This window comes from Vespula vulgaris, chromosome 12 (assembly GCF_905475345.1).
Source record: "Vespula vulgaris chromosome 12, iyVesVulg1.1, whole genome shotgun sequence".
In the NCBI taxonomy this organism is placed as follows: Eukaryota; Metazoa; Arthropoda; class Insecta; order Hymenoptera; family Vespidae; genus Vespula; species Vespula vulgaris.
In genome coordinates, this window is record NC_066597.1 from 3,458,979 (window position 1) to 3,480,026 (window position 21,048).

Consider the following 21,048-nt stretch of genomic DNA (forward strand, 5'->3'; position numbering starts at 1 on the left):
ATACTAATTACCTGTAATTAACGAGGACGATACAGATTCCGTGTCGAGCTTGTGTCAATCGAACGAATATGACGACCTTGCCCACTGCGTGAATGTTGGAGAATAGTTCGCGCATGCGCAAAACGTTGTTACCTTTAATACATTGCTCGTCAAACGATATATTATAATTTTATTTTCGTTGTTATTAAGAAATAGATATAATATAATATCTATGAGGATTGAAATCATGAAATATATTATTAATTCGAATTAATACAATAGATAATTGTTTTCTGATCGAATAAGTAAAATAGACGAAGACACATATGTATATCACGTAGTAAGTACTTGCATACATATTCCCTTCCATTTCTAAAAAAAAGAAAACAATAATAAATCGATCGATTAATAAAAAAATGTATCTTTCCTCGTGATATCTTTATCATGACGATATTCAATAAAATGGTTATATTAATTATGATTGATCACATTTATTTCATGCGAAAAATAAAATGTTTCTCTGATAGCTTATAAACATTGAAATAATTTATAATTGAAACAAGATATTTAAGTGTTATAATATTTGACGTATATCGATTGAGAATTATTGAGAATATTTTGATTAAGTTCGTAGAAGAAATTACGTGTTAAACGGGAAAATAATGCGTTCGAATGTCACGAGATAAAAGAAAAGATTTGAAGTTACGTAGTCGATACATGTACTACTGACCTATATAAAATTGGCATACTGACCTATATAATTTCTTAGAAAATATGTATGTAAGTACCTGCTTTTTCAATGCCAAGGTAGACGACGGGACAAAAAAAAAGTCGTTCGTTGCTTTTACATAGATATATTCACACAAGCATACGAATACCTGGAATCGAGCTCTCGGCGACGAAAAACGATCAAAAAGAAAGACTATATATATATATACATATATATATGTATTTATGTATATATCTGTTTTCTCGAGACATGATTTTCTTTTATATATATATATATATTTACATACACACACACATATATATTCTCGGAAGAACATAGTCCATTTCTTATTTCAATACAGATTGGTAGGAAATGTATTTTCTCGTTGAAAACGAAATGCAAGCGACTGATACGCAAGAGAAAGAAAAAAAAGTGGACAATATTTTTCCTGTCGGTTCGTCCTAACCGTCTTTCTGTTTCTTTTTTTTTTTCTTTTTCTTTTCTCTTTATTACGAATTATTCTATAACGTATGATGTTTAAATACGCATTAGAAGAGAATGATTGAATTTTATTAAATATTGGGGAAACAATTAGCGGATTGTTATAAAAATAATTCTTTTCTTTTTCGAACAATTTGTATCGTCCAATCGAAACTTCTTTAATATTGAATAATTATTTAATAAATTAAAAAATAATAATAAATTGAATCGTGTTTAAGGATCGAGCGATATCGTTTAATAAAAATATTTCGTTCGAGTTTTCATTTTACGAAATAACATTGAAATAAATAATTTAAGGTTAGGTTTGTTGTTTTCTTGGAATCTTTCTTTAGCACGATACAACAAACAGCATAGCAACCAAAGTGTAAAAGGAGTATGAGAGAGAGAGAGCATCGACATCGTCGTCATCGTTGCCGTGAAACGTTTTTCTTTTCTTTTTCTACTGTTCACCGAACGAGAATCAGCGTGAAAGGCGGTGGTTACTCGTTAGAGTAACTTTAATGAGTCACCCTTCTTATATCCTTAGAAGCGCTTTATGGGAATGGAAAGTGGAGAGAGAGAGAAAGAGAGAGAGAGAGAGAGAGAGATAGATAATGAGTGATTATTTCGATTCAACGAGCTCTCATAACTCCTAGTGATTTCAAGTCATTCATTCAGTACCTGTAGATTATCATTGTGTGCATAGATTAATAAAAAAAAAATACATAAACAAATAAATATTAAGCTTGAAAATGTATAGTTTGTAATGTCGTTTACTTGTTATTTGTTTTTTCTTTTCACCTTTATTTTATTTTTCTTCAATGTGTAATATATCTTTAATTTAATGCGACGTGTAATATATATCTGTGCAATGACATTACAAATTATGTTAATGATAAAGATAGTAATAATAGTAATAATTAATGTGTATAATAATGAAACTATGTGTGATATTTTGTTATAGAAAAAAGGAAGTACAAGAAGAAAGTCAAGAGATACGCCATGAAAATGCAAGATTATGTTTTTCTTCCATCGAAGTTCGCTAAACTCGATCCAGATTCGTTTAAAAGTAAATCGACGTTTGCCGTAGAAATAAAACCTAAACAAGGATATCAACGTAAAGAGGAACAACGATTGCAAAAGTGTCCGTATTGTCTTGCACAATATTACAAGGTAATGAGTCACTAGAATTGTTTTTATTGTTATTCTCCTTTCAAATGATCATTTCTAAAAGATCGAACGAAATTTCTTTGATTTCAGTTGAAGAAGAAAGTGATCGATGATCGAAGCAGTTATTGTCCGTTTGATCTTTTCTCTGGTGATGAGAAACGTATGAAAGGAGCTATCGAATGCTTGTTAAGATCACCTCAAAACAATTTGAAAATCTTCAAGGATGGAACGATCGTCTACGATCATGAATTTTCTACGAATGATCTTGAAACTGTATTAAACGATTGTTATCAAACTGTTGATATTTGTACAAAAGAGACCACTGTCAACTTGTTCAGCAATTTGATTTGTGCTATACTTTTGCATTCTTATCCTCAAAGTAAACGTTCAGAGTTAATGCAAGCTATGTTTGAACGTAATCGCTTTTATCATATTTCTGAACGTGACTCCCAAGTTATTCGTGACACCAACGAGAAACTCATTTCGAAAACAAAAAAACTTTTTTATCTTGTACAGGAAGTAAGAATTTAATTTCTTGATAAATTATTCGTTGATATGATACAGATATAAAAATTATCACTTGATAAAATATTATTCATTTAATCTTTTTTATAGAAATGTAAACGCGAATGTAATAATCTACCTAAGAATTGTGTATTGGAACGAATACTTTCCATGCAGAGATTACCATATGTCGGTACAGAATATATCTATGATATCTACGATAAATATTCGACAGTGATAAACGATGAGATCATATACTCTCATTTAATAAATTCTTCTTGGAATTATACGAAAGAACACAAAGATTCTAATGGAAATCATGCTGATAATCGGTCGAGTACAGATTCTAAAATTAGAGAGAATATTGAGTTAATTAAAAATACAAATCGTTGGAAAGAAAATTTTTCTTGCTACAACGAAGAGTGCATAGATAAAAGTAATAATAAAATTGTCGAATATAATAGTGATAGAACGTCTAGTGACATAATTAATAAGGATTTAATAGCGTTACAAAATTATCTTTTGTTTTGTACTGCAAGAGATTGTTCAATATTAATAACTTTCCGACAATTAAAACCGTAAGTTGTGTTTACATCATTAGAATTGATTTTAATTTCAATCAATATAAATTTAATGTTTATATTTTTTTACAGCGAAGCACTGCTGTCCGTTCCACAAGAATATGTGATTAAAATATCCGAAGATCTTTGTTTTCTTACCAGTGTTAATGTTTCCGACTTGGATCCAAAGAGTATGCACAGTATTGAAAGGCATCGTCATAGAGACATAAATATTCTTGATGCAGTGATATCTATACTGAAAGAAGAACTATCTCTAAATGATGATCAATGAATATCCAAGATAGATATTTAAGTATGTTGAATTTTATTTTTATTTATTGATTATCTTAATTATTTTAATTATATCTCTTATACAATCATATTATTAACCTCAAATTGATGATTCTTTTTCTCATAATTTTATTTACATTACAATATGAATATTTTATTATATGGAATAATTTGCTCAAAAAAATAGATTATTATTCCATTAATTAATTAATAATAATAATTGCAAAGTATTATTAATACCATAACAAGTACATAATTATTTAAGGTAATATAAATATTACAAAGTACAGATAAATATATATAAAATTCAAAAGGATATAATGTCTGAATCTTCTCTAAATTTCTCACTTTAAACGAAAAGTACAAAAATTATTTCCTATCATATTCGCAGTTCGATTACGGATTCTATAAGAAGCGTAAATTCGAAAAGAAAAACTAAAATTTATTGCTAATCCAAATCTTAATTACAAAGGTAACTAGTATCGTCGTGTCGGTATATCGATTACGTATGTGGTGGCGCTGTGATCGTTTTATTATTACGTCATTCATTCCGCGGGAGAATTTAATACGAATAAAACGTATTATAGAAATATTTAAGCTAAAGCATTATTAAATGAGTGATATTTCGTATTTTTTTTTTCGTATATAAAAATTTCTTTTTTTTTATAAGAATGAATGAAAAATAATTATAATATCATTTAAAGTGTCCTTACCAGGGGTTATGTTTTTCTCTATTTTTTATCTGCATCTTCTTTTTGTTGGTTTTAAAAGTAATACAAGATGGACGTTTATGAAATTATTAAAAAAAAAAATTTTTTTTAATAATTTTCAAGTAAATTACTTTGTAAATATATTTTTTGAGGCGAATAAAATGTAGATGCATTATTGTATGCATTTTGATTGCACCCTTTAACGCATTGATATTTTCCCTATGTTATATAATAATCTGTCATGACAGTGATAAAGTAATCGAATTTTCGTAGCAATAGACTCTAAGGTGCAAGGCCGTTCAACAGTTATGAATGGTACGGTTGAAAAGTGGGGAAAGTCAAGCAACGTCAGGACCGAAACAAAAGAAGGTGCAGAACAATGCACCCCTTTTATTAAAACGACGTTAAAATTTTTGTTCAGTTTTATAATTAAATATCGAAATTTTACATGAAAATTTTATAAATCATATTCTATTTACGTACATAAATTATTATCGACAATCATTTCCACTAGAAAAAGCGTATCGTCGTGTATAAAAAGTATTAATTAATTCGAATCGTAAAATAACGTTTAAACGAACAATTGACATAACCTAACGAATTATTTTAAATGAACGATAACCGATCGATCGATCGATCGATCGATATCGACAGTGATGGAACAAAACAAAACAAAATGACATAACAAGATAATAAAAAAAGAACATTCGGACGTAATGAACGTAATAATTTAACTAGATATCCTACATACGCTTATTAAAGTCACGTTATTTCAACGGTCGCATTTACTCGTATCTTCATGTAGAATGTGGGGACGTGAGAAAGAGGAAAACCTTAATTACGGAATTAACGTCATCGTTGACAATCTATCTCCTTGTTTCAGACATTCATACTTTCGCCTACTTCACACTTTTCACAAATAGAACGGAAACAAAATTCCTACTGTGTTTGAACAATCTATATACAAAAAAGAAAGATAAAGAAAGAGCAGAAATAAAGTTGAAATAAATAATCAAAGAATTTCAACGAAAGTAAATTTTCATTAAAAATTCATATTTAATACATTACGAACAGGGCACTCGAGACGAGTAGATACATTATTGAACATAACCAAGTTCGTTCGACGATTGGTCGACGAGCGCGAAACATCGTGCATCTTCGGCTATCATCGGTTCACGATTCTCTACGAGCTGTATATGTGTTGAAAGAGACAAAAAGAGAGAGAGAGAAAGAAAGAAAGAAAGAAAGAGAGAGAAAGGAACAGGATAAAGAGGGTGATAGAGAGCGCGCCCTTCGATAGAAGCAAGTAATAATAATAGTAGTAATAGTAGTGTAGTAGTAACAGCAGCACCACCACCATACTACTACACTAGGATCACACCATTATACTACTACACAGCACTACCATTACCACTACATACCAACAATAATAGCAGCAGGAGCAGCAGCAGTAGCCAGCAGCACCACAGAGCACGAGCGCACGAATACAAATACAAATACAACTACCAGTAACAGCGGACGACGGCGGCAGCAGTGGCAGCAGCCCTTTTCTCTTCCCCCCACCACCAGTACTCGTGAGCCGGAGCCCGAGTTATTGCGCCCCTCCTTGGTTGGCGAGGCCGAAACGCAGGGCTCTCGTCAGTCGACGTTCGTAAATGGCTACGTATCGATGTCGAGTGCCTGTAGCGAGCTCGTGAATCGTCCTACGTGATGACGGCTCGTCACTGAACCTCGGACGGCGATGGGCACGCAAAAGCCGGTAGAATGGGCCAATTCGCTAATTGCGCGTTTCGAGGAACAGGTACACACAATCGGTCGCGCCCCCGATTTTCATTCTTTCTTTCTTTCTTTCTTTCTTTCTTTCTTTCTTTCTTTTTCCTCTTTTGGCCTGTCCCTCTCTCTCTGTCTCTCTCTTTCTCTTTGTATCTGTATCTATATCTATCTATCTATCTCTTTTTCTCTTTCTCTCCTTCTCTTTACCTCTCTTTCTCTTTCTCTCTCTTTCTAACTTGACACATATACGTATATACGCACTCATACACGTAAAGCTGTTTTCTGCCTTCCGAACGGCAAGCCCATCTTCTTTCTCTTTTTCCAACCCTCTTCCGGTGTTCGACATTTCTCTCTCTCTCTCTCTCTCTCTCTGTCTCTGTCTCTGTCTCTGTCTCTCTTTTTCATATTCATCTTATTCATTCTATTCATTCGATTTGATCTGATTCATTTGATGAATTTGTTCCTTAATATGATGAACAAAAGAAAAAGAGAGAAGAGAATTTTAGAGGACTCTCTCCTTTAAAATAAAAAAATTAATATAAGAACAAACAAAAAAAGATAGAAGGAAGATAAGTGGACGAACGCGATTCGGTTCGTAGAATACAGCACGTATGTACTTTAAAACTGTACGTATGTATGTAGGAATCGAAAAAAAAGAAATATATATATGCATATAAAAAAAGAACGACATGAAAGCACACGATATGCATGGACGAAATTTTAAAAAGTAAAAAAATAAAAAAAAGAAAGAACGTCTTCTTCGTTTTTCCCTTTTTTCAATTCATCTGATTCTCTCTCTCTCTCTCTCTCTCTCTCTGTCGCTCGCGCGCGTACACGCCTCTTTTCTTTTAATCTCCTTGCTCTTTTCCTCCCTCCCTCCATGTACTGATTCTTCTCTCTCTCTCTCTCTTTCTCTTTCTCTCTCTCTCTCTCTCTCTCTCTCTCTCTCTCTCTCTCTCTCTCTCTCTCTCTCTCTCTCTCTCTCTCTCTCTCTCTCTCTCCTCTCTACACGCGGTTGCTTGCGGTCACGGAAGTGTCAGACGGTGAACGATCGCCGATGGATTGTGATTAACGAACGTTTTCAACGAATGAACGAAAGGGGCGGTTACTCTCTCTCTCTCTCTCTCTTTCTCTCTCCCCCTCCCTCTCTCCCTCTTTTTCTAATTCGATTCACATAAAATACATTTTCTTTTAACCTTAAAGATTACTAGAATCGATACGATATTTCCTGATTTTTATTAATAAAGTTCGATATGAGAAGGATGGAAAAAGGGTTGAAAGGGAAGATAAACAAAAAAAAAGAGGAGCAAGGAAAGAAGAAGAAGAAGAGAAAAAAAAAAGAGAAATAGAAGCACTTGGTCGTGTCGTTCAATTCGCTCATTCATGGAAAGATGCTTCATCGCGCTCCCTTTCACCCCCTCCCCTCTTTTCTCCCCTTTCACGCTTTGACCTTCGCCCCCACCCCTTGGCACACTCACCCTCTCTGTTCTTCCTCCTACTTCGACGCGGGAGCTATTCAGTAAAGGTGTATATAGCCTGGCCCATCCCGTCCACTTTCAGCCCCTCCTTTTACTCACACAAACGTTGTCCCCTTCGTGCTGCCGATGCATGAATGAAAATTGTATTCGCTCGGCGCACGATTCATATCACATCATCAACTGAAAAGAGATGCCGAATCTTCGCTTTCGATATTCTACATACGAATGAAACTTGGAAATGTCGATATCTTATTGTTCATCTCTTTCTCACTCTTTCTCTGTTTCTCTGTCTGTCCTTGTCTCTCTGTCTTGTCATTTGCTATGCTTCTTCGTTCAAAGACATATGGTTAGACCATTTTCAAAGCCTTCGATCCAATCCTTATTATTTTACTCGTCTAATCTCGGTCATGAGCACGAACGAACATATCCGAACACGTTCGCACGAGATTGATACTTTTTCTACTATGTCTTTTATTCAGAAAAGGACGAAAACTGATTTGATATTGATATTGAAGTTATTATTGAAATTCGTTTCGTCGACAAAATGAAAGACATCTTTATGGAATGCTTCGTTTCGATGTTTTCATTGTAAAATAATAGTAATAGTAATAGTGGTAGTAATAATATAGTAGTCCGTTTGGACGATCTCTTTTTTTAAGTTTTCATTGTATATAATACTCTTTTATATGTACACAGCTGCCGTGCCGTACCGGTCCTCAAACCACTCACTCTCGCTTAAACGAAGAAAGAAACAAAAAATGTTTGATACAAATATCTCGATATCGTTTCTCTCTTGTGATATCTGGCCTCACAAAGATGTTACAACGCGTCAACGAAATGGCACCTTCTATCGGAAATCCACGTACCGATCAAGATCGTCAATGTTATGAATCTATTATCATCGTTTTGGATACGTTAGAAAAATGTCTTGTTAATCAACCAAGAGACACCACGAAATACGACGAGGCTATGAATGTAAAGTTATTGCTTAGAGAGATATGCCAGTTTATAGGTGATTACGATTCTATTTGTCATTTGCATTATCGTTCTTTTAACTTTGTATCAATTTTTTATATGACTTCATTTTTTATATAAAATGTTATTGCTTCTTAGACATACCAAATGATATCCCTCAACATGCGCATCTTAAAAACTTGGCTAGCAAAGTACTATTTGCCTTGAGCCTAAACTTTTTCAGCGCAGTTTTTAATAGAATATCTGCCAGACTGCAAGAGTTATCTAATTGCGGTGATGAAAATCCGGATTATAGCGACATCGAATTAATTCAGCATATCAACATTGACGTGTATAGATTAACAAAACTTTTGAATGGTATGATACTTTTACTTTCTGTCTTTCTTTGGATATGTGTACTTCTACGTACACATACTTTGAAATGTAAATATTAATTCTATATTAATTCTGCCTTTTATAGAAACTATACAAAAATTTAAACAACTCAAGAAATCTGCTCATCTGGTTCTTATGAATTCATTGGAAAAAGCAATTTGGAATTGGATGGATACTTATCCGCATGAATTTGCTGATATTCAAAGGAGACCTAACGAGGATTTGGCTAAAGCATGCGAAGAACTTTTTGATATTCTTGATGTATACGTCGATAATAAGAAAGGAAGAAATGCTGCTCTTTGGCCGCTGCAAATTATGTTGCTAGTATTATCGCCTAAAGTATTGGAAGAGATTGTCAATGCGGATACTGGTATATCTATTTCACAGAAACATGAAAAAAAGAGACAATTTATAACTAGTATTAAACAAGGTTTGGCAACTCATGGCAGTTCCAGTAGACATTTGGTAGAAGCTGCCGCTGTAACGTGCGTTAAGCTTTGTAAAGCATCCACGTATACAAATAATTTGGATTCCAATAACGTCATTTTTAAATTAGTACAACAAGTAATGAATGATCTAACGGTACTGTTGTTTAATCCCTGCAAGCAATTCTCTCGTGGACAAAATTATATTGCTCAAGATGTTGATTTAATGATAGATTGTTTTGTAAGCTGCTTCCGTATAAAACCAAATAATAATAAAGTACTTACATTTGAATTTCCATTGACATACCAATTCGTCTTGGTCAGTTCGTTATACAAGTAAGACTTGAATGTATTCAGATAATTTTGTTAAATCGCATAGTTGTACCGTTCATACAAATATTTATTTTTATTCGAAATTATATTTCAGAATCGTGACAGAATCAAGACTCCCATGGTGGCCTCAAATAGATTTGGTATATTCGCGAAGTACGGAACTTAGAAATATGTTTACCGATACATTGAACAAAGTAACGCAGAGTTATTCGCACACGCCGTTGCGAATGATACAAAGCTTAACTCTCAAGGGAAAAGAACAAAGTAAATGCAAGGATAGAGGGGAAGAGGTTTTTAGTTACAAAAATTTGCTCTTATGTATGGTACGACTTATTCACGCAGATCCCATGTTGATGTTGAATGTACGTATCATAAAATGTAGTATATAACACATACGTAAAATAATTCGTATATCCTTTTATAACACGTTTATTCAATGTTTTTTTTTTTTTTAGAATCAAGGTAAAGCTGGACATGAAATGCAAAGTTCAACGTTAGAATTGATCAATGGTCTTGTTACTTTGGTCCATCAAACAACGATGCTAGATATAGCTAATGAAGCAATGGAAGCATTGTTAGTATTACACCATCCTGACAAAATCAAAGCATGGAATCCGGAAGCTCCAATGGAGACTTTTTGGGACATTAGTTCTCAAGTACTTTCTTCAATTTCTGAAAAACTTATTCAACATCAAATTTTCAACTATACCGGTATATTGAAATGGCTTAGAGAGATTTTAATTTGTCGAAATGGGTTTCTCTCGCAAAATAAAGATTATGCTAACGTGGGTAGTCAAATTGCTACGTGTAAGCAAGCGCACATTAAACTTGAGGTTTGTTTTATATATTTGAACAAGTACACGTTCTCTTTTTCGAGGTGAAAAAATTGCGTATTAACGAAGTATTTATTTTTTTTTTTTTTTTTTTTTAATTTTTTTCCTATATAGGTTGTCCTCTTTATGTATTTATGGAGCATTGATATGGAAGCTGTCTTGGTATCTATGTCATGTTTTGCATTATTGTGCGAAGAAGCTGAGATTCGCTGTGGTAGCGATGAAGTAACTGTGACGTGCCTACTTCCCAATTATCATTTATATATTGAATTAGCTCAAGCTTCTACTATATTAACCACTGGTGAGTTTCACACTCAATGTAATTCCAACATTGTGCACAATTAGTCGTTGAACAAGAAGGATTAGATACAAATACCAGAAAAAGAAAGTTAATGAAATATTAAAGAACTTATGTTTGTAACAGCCAGCGGGGATAGTAGAATAAATAATCATGAACATAATCATGGTAAGTTTGCATATGAACGAATAATTGTCTAAACCATCTTAAAGGAATAAGATTGTTTTCTTTCTTTGCATTTTTTCTTGTCATTCTTCTGTTAGATTTTATATTTACTATTTAACGAAATAAGAGACTGTTTAGAATTAATTTTTAGGACGAGCTGCTTTACAGAAGAGGATTATGGCCTTGTTGAGAAAAATTGAACATTGTGTAAATGGTGTTCAACCTGTACGTATTTTGATTTATTTTTATTAGACGAAACGTTGAAGCGGAACGATTTGATTAATAATATTATTCGTATTTAGGCATGGGAAGAAACGTATAAAAACTGGGAGGCAATGTTACGACAATTATCTAATTATCCCAAAACAAAGACGGAAGATGGTCAAGTTGAATCGTTTCATCGTAGTACTGGAAAGAGCTTGATGAGAAGATCTTCTCATCAAAATTCGGAACATGAATTAGATGAACAAATTAACGAATGGGCATATATGACAGGGTTTCTTTGTGCATTAGGTGGAGTGTGTTTACAAAAACGTTGTTCCAATAGATTGCTTTCTGGATTACCACCAAATCCTGAACCTAAAAAGGGCTCAGCAAAGCAGTTAGAAACGATACCTTGTTTATCGAGCGTCAGTCAGGATGTACAATATTGTCTAGTTACACAATTCGTATTCAATCTTCTCAGATTATTAACATATAATAATGAAAAGTTTGGAGCACAAATACAAAAGCATGTTCAGGAATTAGTCGGTCACGAAATGAGCCCTGCTTTATATCCAATACTATTTGACCAAATAAAAAGTATAGTAGAAAAATTCTTTGATCAAGGGCGAGTCATTGTATTAGATGTTAATACACAATTTATCGACCATACGATCTTTATAATGAAGAATGTATTGGATTCTAAAACTGATCAACCATCGGAATATCTTGGAATGACTAGTATAGAAGGAATGACATTAGCAATTGTTAGATACGTTAGACATTTGGATATGTCGGTACATTCCATTCATATTAAGACCAGATTGTGTCAGCTCGTCGAAGCGATGATGAAAAGGCGCGACGATTTAGCATTTCGACAAGAGATGAAATTTCGAAATAAATTAGTGGAATACCTGACCGATTGGATAATGGGCGCTACGCATCAAATAGCTCCGCCCAGTGGTGCTGATGTTACGATTATTACAAGGTATGGCAAAATATAATACAAGTATAATATAATATGGTGAAATTAATTCAAAATAAACTAGTTAATTAAAACGTCTTATAGAGATCACACTTGTTGAATTTCATTTAATAATTCAGGGAATTGGATCAAGCGTGTATGGAAGCAGTAGGAGCATTGTTACGTGGACTTCCTCTTCAACCTGAAGAATCCGATCGTGGTGATCCCATGGAAGCAAAGTCACAATTATTTCTTAAGTATTTTACACTTTTCATGAATTTGTTAAATGGATGTAACGATGGGGCAGCCGATGAGAAAGATGTAGTGTCACGACAACCACAAATAATCGGCAAATTGTCTACGTTACGTAATGCTACAATACAAGCAATGAGCAATCTTCTCAGTGCAAATATTGATAGTGGCTTGATGCATTCTATAAGTAAATATAATTCTTATAGATATATTTAGCATATACAATATCTTTCTTTCTTTTTTCCTCTCTCTAAATTTCGATTGCAATCCTTAGGTTTAGGCTACAATCCGGATCTTCAAACACGAGCAGCTTTTATGGAAGTGTTGACAAAAATTCTACAACAAGGAACCGAATTTGATACACTTGCTGAAACAGTATTGGCTGATAGATTTGAGCAATTAGTTCAATTAGTTACAATGATCAGTGATAAAGGAGAATTACCTATCGCTATGGCATTAGCTAATGTAGTAACAACAAACCAGATGGACGAATTGGCACGCGTTTTCGTAACCTTATTTGATGCAAAACACTTGCTATCGCCGTTGTTATGGAATATGTTTTATCGAGAAGTTGAAGTATCTGATTGTATGCAAACGCTTTTTCGTGGCAACAGTCTTGGGAGTAAAATTATGGCATTTTGTTTCAAGATTTATGGCGCTAGTTATTTGCAAAGTTTATTAGAACCATTGATTAGGCCTTTGCTTGACGACTGTACAACAGGATTTGAAGTTGATAACGCAAGAATAGACGCGAATGAAGATATAGAACAAAATGGACGTAATTTGATTGCACTGACTCAAAAAGTATTTGATGCCATAGTATCCTCTGCCGATAGGTAAGATATTGCTTTTTGCTCAAGTATAATTTAATATGTCGTATTGCTCTATATTTTAGTTAGCTATTTCGCTATTACTCTTTTAGTTTCTATTTTGTTTATTCTTTATTTTTTATTTTTATTTCTATCTTTTTTCTTTTTTTTTTTTTTTTAGATTTCCTCCACAATTGCGCTCGATGTGTCACTGTCTATATCAAGTACTCAGTAAAAGATTTCCTCAGTGTCCACAAAATAACATCGGTGCTGTTGGAACGGTGATATTCTTACGTTTCATTAATCCAGCTATAGTGTCGCCTCAAGAAATGGGAATAGTAAATAAACCAGTACCGATACAAGTCAAACGTGGTCTCATGCTGATGTCAAAGATATTGCAAAATATAGCAAATCACGTTGAATTCAGTAAAGAACAACATATGTTACCTTTCAATGATTTTCTTCGAGCACACTTTGAAATAGGCAGAAGATTTTTCATACAAATAGCATCGGATTGCGAAACGGTTGATCAAACCAGCCATCCTATGTCCTTTGTATCCGATGCAAATGTTTTAGCTTTGCATAGACTTTTGTGGAATCATCAAGAACGAATTGGTGACTATCTAAGTAGTAGTAGGGACCACAAAGCTGTAGGTAGAAGACCTTTTGACAAAATGGCTACATTATTGGCATATCTTGGTCCTCCAGAACATAAACCAGTCGATTCTCAGTGAGTTAGAAATATGAATAATATATTTATCAATTATTTCTATATACGTTTATAATTCAGATCTCTTTAATCCTACTTTCTCAACAGTTTATTATTTTCATCTTACGCTCGATGGTCAAGCATTGATATGTCGTCGACTAATTTTGAAGAAATCATGGTGAAACATAACATGCACGAATTGGATGAGTTTAAAAGTATCAAAAGCTTGAACATATTTTATCAAGCAGGAACAAGCAAACAAGGCTATCCAGTATTTTATTATATTGCAAGACGTTATAAGTACGTAGTTTTTGTTATATTGATTTATCCTTGACATTTGATATTACAACACTATCGTCCTTTTTTTTTTTATAGAATCGGAGAAACTAATAGCGATTTGTTAATATACCACGTCATCCTTACTTTAAAGCCATTTTGCCATTCACCATTCGAATTGGTTGTTGATTTCACTCATACTTGTTCCGATAATCGATTTAGAACGGAATTCTTACAAAAGTGGTTTTACGTGTTGCCTGCAGTCGCCTATGAAAACATTCACGCTGCGTACATTTATAATTGTAATAGTTGGGTACGAGAATATACAAAATTTCATGATAGAATCCTGGCACCTTTGAAGGGAAATCGTAAAGTAGTTTTCATCGATGGGCCTGGTCGTTTAAATGACGTTATCGACATGGAGCATCAGAAATTACCCGGAGCAACTTTGTCTCTTGACGAAGACTTGAAAGTTTTTACCAGTGCTTTGAAATTATCCCATAAAGATACTAAAGTTTCCATAAAGGTTGGACCAACTGCTATACAAATTACCTCTGCCGAGAAATGTAAAGTATTATCACATTCCGTTCTCTTAAATGACGTTTATTACGCCTCAGAAATAGAAGAAGTTTCATTGGTAGATGACAATCAGTTTACCCTTACTATATCCAATGAAGCTGGTCCATTATCCTTTATTCACAATGACTGTGATAGCATTGTGCAAGCTATAATTCACATAAGGAATAGATGGGAATTATCACAGCCAGATTCTATGTCAGTTCATCCTAAGATTCGACCTAAAGACGTGCCTGGTACCTTATTAAATATGGCTCTATTAAATCTTGGCAGTTCTGATCCAAACTTACGAACGGCCGCGTACAATCAATTGTGCGCATTAACGGCAACGTTTGATTTAAAAATTGAAGGTCAACTATTGGAAACCTCTGGTTTATGTATACCATCGAACAATACAATTTTTATTAAACATCTCAGCGAGACATTAGCCGCAAACGATCCACATTTAACTCTTGAATTTCTCGAGGAATGTATTCAAGGATTTCGAGTGTCTACCATCGAATTAAAACATTTGTGTTTGGAATACATGACGCCATGGTTGAAGAATTTGGTCAAGTTTTATAAACCAAACGACGAAGGTGGCAAACGTCAGAAGCAAGTATCGCAAATAATAGAAAAACTTATTACATTAACGATCAAAGAGGTCGAAATGTATCCAAGTATCCAAGCTAAAATCTGGAGCACCATTGGAAGATTACCCGAATTAATAGATACGGTTCTTGATAATTTTATTCAACGTAGCGTTGGAAACGAATTGGGCTCGCCGAGAGTTGAAATAATAGCGGATACAGCTGTGGCTCTTGCTTCTGGAAATGTTCAATTGGTAGCCAAGAAAGTAATTGGAAGATTATGCAGAGTGGTTGATAAAACTTGCACTTCGCCAACACCTTCTCTCGAGCAACACAAAATGTGGCACAGCATAGCTATTTTAGCGCGTTATTTATTGATGCTATCATTTAATAATTGTTTAGACGTGGGAAAAAATTTACCATATCTCTTTCACACAGTTACTTTTTTAGTATGTTCTGGAAGTCTGAGTATGCGAGCCTCTACTCATGGTTTAGTTATCAATAGTATACATTCTCTATGTACCTGCAGCTCGCCACAATTTTCTGAAGATACGCACAGAATATTAAGGATGAGCCTAGATGAATTTTCTTTACCTAAATTTTATCTTCTATTTGGTATTAGCAAAGTAAAGTCTGCGGCTGTAACAGCATTTAGAACTACTCATCGTTACTCGAACGAGAAACGTTATGGAAACGAACGAAACGTTTGTGGAACACAGGACAGAGAAAGATTGTCTTTAACGAATTTGGAAGTAATTACTGATGCTCTTCTTGAAATAATGGAAGCTTGTATGAGAGATATTCTCAATTGTGATTGGCTTAAAACGTGGACATCTTTGGCTAAGAGTTTTGCATTTTGTTTTAATCCTGCTCTACAACCGCGTGCTTTAATCGTCTTTGGTTGTATAAGTAAAAGTATTAACGATCAGGATATGAAACAATTGTTAAGGATATTAGTGAAAGCTTTGGAAAGTTTTAATGACATTACACTTTTGGAAGCAATCGTGATGTGTCTTACGCGCTTACAACCACTTCTTAGGCCTGTAAGTATTATGTCTGTATATTATTATTTTTTTATTATTCTTTTCATTTATTTATAATTTATATCTATGTTTTCTTTTTATAATGCTTTAAATAATTTCTTTTTTATGCTTTTTTTTTTGTTTTTTAGGAATCGCCAATACACAGGTATTTATTTTGGGTGGCCACATCTGTCCTTCAATTGGATGAAGCATCTCTATATGCATCTGGTTTGGCTCTTCTCGAACAAAATTTACACACTCTTGATTCTCAGGGTACTTTTGATGACAAGGTTTGAAATATTATTCACTCATTTATCAATATATGTTTATTAGTTTCTTTTTTTTTTTTAACATTTTGTAAATTAATTTTTTGAAGACTTTAGAGCGAGTAATGATGTCGATGCGTGAACCACTGGAAGGACATTTCAAACAATTGGACAATGCAGTAGGATTATCATTTAAATCTAACTTTCATTTTGCATTAGTTGGACATCTTTTGAAAGGATATAGACATCCCACTCCAACAACCGTAACAAGGACAGCTAGAGTATTAACTATGCTATTAGCTATTGTAGCTAAACCATATAGAAGAGATAAATTTGAAGTATCACCAGAGAGTGTGGCTTATTTAGCTGGTATGTTTTCTAAAATATTTATAGAGAAAAAAAAATAAATGAAACTGTCAGTTAACTATTCTCTATATAATCATTTTTTTTTTTTATAGCTTTAGTATCTGTGTCAGAGGAAGTCAGAAGCCGATGTCATATCAGACATTCTCTTAATAAGAATAATACAGAATCTGGTAGTACAGATTTTCTTGATTCTTTGGTATCTCATGTTACGGTAAGAAATATATATATATGTAATAAATTTTTCTATTACATCTAACTGTATTCTAACATTTTACTATTCGTAGGATGCACCTGGAAATACTAGCAATCCAACTAATCGAAGACAAAAGTCCTGGGATCTTCTAGACCAATCTGCGCTAACTCAAGCGAAGCAACAGAAACAATACTCCGCTCATCAGGTATATATATAACTTCTATTTATTCTATGCTTCTATTTATCACTTTATGTCATACAAATATAAACTGTTTTGTCATCATTCAAAATGCTATATATTATGTAATTGTTTAATGTACCAAGATCGGATTTACTTCCCTCTTGTTATAAACGATATACATAATCGTTTAATTCCCTCTATAGTATTTCTCTGGCAAATATAACAAATTAGAATCATCGTATATAATAATAAGTTGCGTTGTTATGTGACTGCAGATTGCATGTGTTTAATTAAAAATATGACAGATTAGGCGGCATCGATGTTACACCAATATTTTATGTAATTATTTGTTCACTTATTTCTTTCTTTCTTTCTTTCTTTCTTTCTTTATTTCTTTCTTTCTTTCTTTATTTATTTATTATTACTTTTTTTTTTCACAATGTTTACATAAATGCCAGAAATTGTCTATGGTCCAACAACGATCGCGATTGTTCCGATGTACCACCCACAATGTGTTTGGTGTTCCTTGATTTATCTTTGTTTATTCTCTCATTGTGTGTACCCGTGCCTGCCTATATCCGGATTGCATAATACACCATGCAACTTATTACTAACGCGTGTCGCACTTCATCGAACGATACGTCAAAATCAACGATGCACGTCTCACTAACAAGACTGGCCGAATTTTATTTAAAACGCAGCGATCCTTCTCTGTACCCACCGCAAAGGAAACCAAGCCAACCGATGATTCAGAGCCAAAGGTACTTATTATTATTATTATTATTATTATTATTATTATTATTATTATCTGATAACATTACATTTTTTCTTTTATAAACACAGAACAATGATATTTATCAAAATATAACAATTAATAAAATATATATTAAACAAAATATCTTAACAATGTTATCTTTTTTAAAGAATCGTAGTGCTAGAGTGAGCGTGAGTAATGAAAATAACGTGTTACTTGATCCTGAAGTATTAACGGATTTCCCTACGCAAATCCTGGTTCTCACTGTTTTGGCAACTTTGGTTAAATACTCAACGGATGAAAATGAAACGCGTATTCTCTATGAGTACTTAGCAGAGGCATCGGTGGTCTTTCCAAAAGTTTTTCCTGTAATGTAAGATGTCACTCATTAGAATAATGAAAATCACAATTTATCACGTTTAAACTGTTACTAAACAATGTTCATTATATTGTTTATAGACACAATCTACTCGATGCAAAAATTAACACTGTATTGTCTTCCTGTCATGATCAAGCCATTTTAAACGCTGTACAAGCAATCATACAAAACATGATTGCTTGCGAAGATACAAGTCAACAGCAGCTTCACTATTTACAAAGTTATGGTTTTGGTGGATTATGGAGATTTGCTGGGCCATATTCGAACGTAAATAAATGTATATAATATATATATAGATGTATACATATGTCATTAGAAATGACTAATATAATATTTAATCATTTTTAGTGCAATTGTACGGCAGAGAGTGCGGAGCTGTTTGTTAATTGTTTAGAAGCAATGGTAAAATCGTGTCCTCCGGTCGAAGAAAATGAAATTGCGAATAGCAACGAAGCATCATCTCAAAAAATTAAACGTGTCGTAAGCGATGGACACAGTTCAGATAATACATCCATCAAATCTAAATCTACTAATTACGGAAATGATCGTATGAATATACGTACTTTCTCAGACGACACAGATGATTCACGTGGCACTTCTTTTATGCGCAGAGAGTAAGGAGAGTTTATCCTTTTTTTTTTTTTCTTTCTTCCTTCTTTTAATTTTCAGATTTAAAACAGATGAATATATATATATATATTGTAGTAAATGTATATATGTATATGTATGTGAATTATTTTAGTCATAGTATAGAAAGTAAAGGAGGCATTTCCACGGACTCAATGAGTCAAGCAGAAATTACAAATAGTAGTAATGGTGGTATACCTTCCTAACGATTAGTACGTCAGTATTGTAAACAACATGGAAAATTACAAAGGAAAGGTCAATGCGTTCGAAGTGTAAAAAGTCGAAATAGGTAAATATATACATATATGTATGTATACGTGTGCTTGTGCTTGTGGTGTGTGTGTGTGTGTGATCGTGTATATATATGTGTCCTATGAAGAGTGAAATTTATTTAATGTTATTAGAAGTCTAATGATTTGTTATATTATAATGAAGGTATATGGCTCCAACATACCGCAGTAATATCTCCAGTCACTTTAATCCAATGCCGTCCACCTCACGCTAACGAGCCTACAGGAATGGATGCAAACAACCAACCAACCAATTAACCAACCCAACCAACCAACCAACCAAATAGCCAAACAACCAACCCATTGGTAGCTCTTCATTTATTTTCATTAGTAATATGTACATATACGTATTTGCATACCTTTGCATTGTTTTCAAAGTCACCTTTAAGCAGGCATCAACGAGTATACAGTTGATATACAGTCTTGTAAATAATATTCATCGAATGTTAATAAGGCTGAGTGATAATGATGATTAATGCCTAACATTATTTCAGATAATTAAAATTTCTTCATTCATACACATCATATTAAGTATATACACATACACATACACATACACATACACACAGAGAGGGGAGGGAGAAGAGAGAAAGAAAGAGAGAGAGAGAGAGCCATTGATCATTATTCACATTCGTTTCTTACCATTGGGCTATTTTATCTTATTTTTCTCTTTTTTTTTTTTGTTTATTTCTTTTTTATTTCTGTTATTCTTTTTCTCCCATTAAGAGAAAAGCTATAGATCATACATAAAGTTATTATTAATAATATATAAAATTTATATCCTCGTACAGTATTTGACGAGTTTTAAACAAGCAAAAGAAGTTCTGGACCAGTGTCGTTCTTGGTACTCAAATGCTTTCTGTCTCAAAGCGTTCAAGCCTGAGGACGAATATCTTTAGAGTCCTTAAGTAAAACACCAATGATTCTATTATCTAATGTTTATTAAAGTACAAAACGAGACCATGCGTTATTTACCCGCAGTTTGAAAAACGGGACATTTTAGAGTAATAGAAAAACGATGAGACCGACGTAAATTTAGGATTTCTTCTTCGTCTGGCGCAAAGACGATGGATTATACATACGAAGTAGTATATAATAATAGCTTTCATTGCAGCAATAGAATATATATATATATATATATATATATATATATATATATATATATATATATATATATATATATATATATCTATAATAAATGCGCACATGTACGTTTGTACAGAACTTAAATACGAGTATATATATGTATGTATGTATGTATATATATACATATATATATATCTATCTGTATAGAGATGCGTTTTTAAAAAAATGTATAATATAATTAATTTCATGAGATAATGATCGTTTTTAGAGATGATAAAAAAGGATTTAAAGAAAAGAAAAAGAGATTTAACACAATAAAAAAAAAAAAAAAGAAAAAAAGAAAAAAAAATAAAGAAAGAAAAAATAAGAAATGTAAATTAAAATCGCGTACATTAATAATAATGTGTGTGTGTATGTATATATATATATATATTATATACATACATATATATGTGTATATATATATATAT

The 21,048-nt window shown here is 33.0% G+C and overlaps 2 protein-coding genes across 13 annotated transcripts in view; both read left to right on the forward strand.

Moving 5' to 3' along the window:
- LOC127068240 (inositol-pentakisphosphate 2-kinase) overlaps positions 1-3,715 on the forward strand; it is a 138,146-nt gene extending 134,431 nt beyond the window's left edge. For all 7 annotated transcript variants that reach the window (XM_051004149.1, XM_051004147.1, XM_051004146.1 and 4 more), the window contains 4 exons: positions 2,133-2,341; positions 2,429-2,857; positions 2,954-3,420; positions 3,496-3,715. In XM_051004149.1, coding sequence (XP_050860106.1) covers positions 2,133-2,341; positions 2,429-2,857; positions 2,954-3,420; positions 3,496-3,694 — 1,304 coding nt within the window. In that variant the 3' untranslated portion in view covers positions 3,695-3,715. The remainder of the gene's footprint in view (positions 1-2,132; positions 2,342-2,428; positions 2,858-2,953; positions 3,421-3,495) is intronic.
- Positions 3,716-5,286: 1,571 nt separating this feature from the next.
- Positions 5,287-20,927, forward strand: LOC127068220 (neurofibromin). Of its 6 annotated transcripts, none has more exons than XM_051004056.1 (25): positions 5,287-6,204; positions 8,351-8,666; positions 8,768-8,986; positions 9,090-9,765; positions 9,857-10,124; positions 10,218-10,595; positions 10,710-10,896; positions 11,020-11,061; positions 11,210-11,283; positions 11,361-12,247; positions 12,364-12,662; positions 12,750-13,311; positions 13,466-14,014; positions 14,102-14,293; positions 14,369-16,457; positions 16,586-16,726; positions 16,813-17,071; positions 17,161-17,279; positions 17,353-17,466; positions 18,117-18,203; positions 18,367-18,569; positions 18,656-18,842; positions 18,924-19,189; positions 19,318-19,491; positions 19,638-20,927. In XM_051004056.1, exons 1-24 carry the CDS (start codon positions 6,145-6,147, stop codon positions 19,406-19,408), a joined length of 8,265 nt encoding a protein of 2,754 aa, XP_050860013.1. In that variant the 5' UTR covers positions 5,287-6,144; the 3' UTR covers positions 19,409-19,491; positions 19,638-20,927. The 6 variants fall into 6 exon arrangements, with proteins under 6 accessions (XP_050860013.1, XP_050860014.1, XP_050860016.1 ...); XM_051004057.1 differs by having other exon boundaries at positions 18,144-18,203; XM_051004059.1 differs by lacking the exon at positions 18,117-18,203.
- The last annotated feature ends 121 nt before the right edge of the window (positions 20,928-21,048 follow it).

What these genes read in the sequence shown, in the direction of transcription:
- LOC127068220 (XM_051004056.1), top strand. Translation starts at nt 6,145, where the DNA reads ATGGGCACGCAAAAGCCGGTAGAATGGGCCAATTCGCTAATTGCGCGT. An exon ending in TACAACCACTTCTTAGGCCT is followed by an intron (nt 16,458 to 16,585) that starts GTAAGTATTATG and finishes TTTGTTTTTTAG; the next exon opens with GAATCGCCAATACACAGGTA. An exon ending in AGGGTACTTTTGATGACAAG is followed by an intron (nt 16,727 to 16,812) that starts GTTTGAAATATT and finishes AATTTTTTGAAG; the next exon opens with ACTTTAGAGCGAGTAATGAT.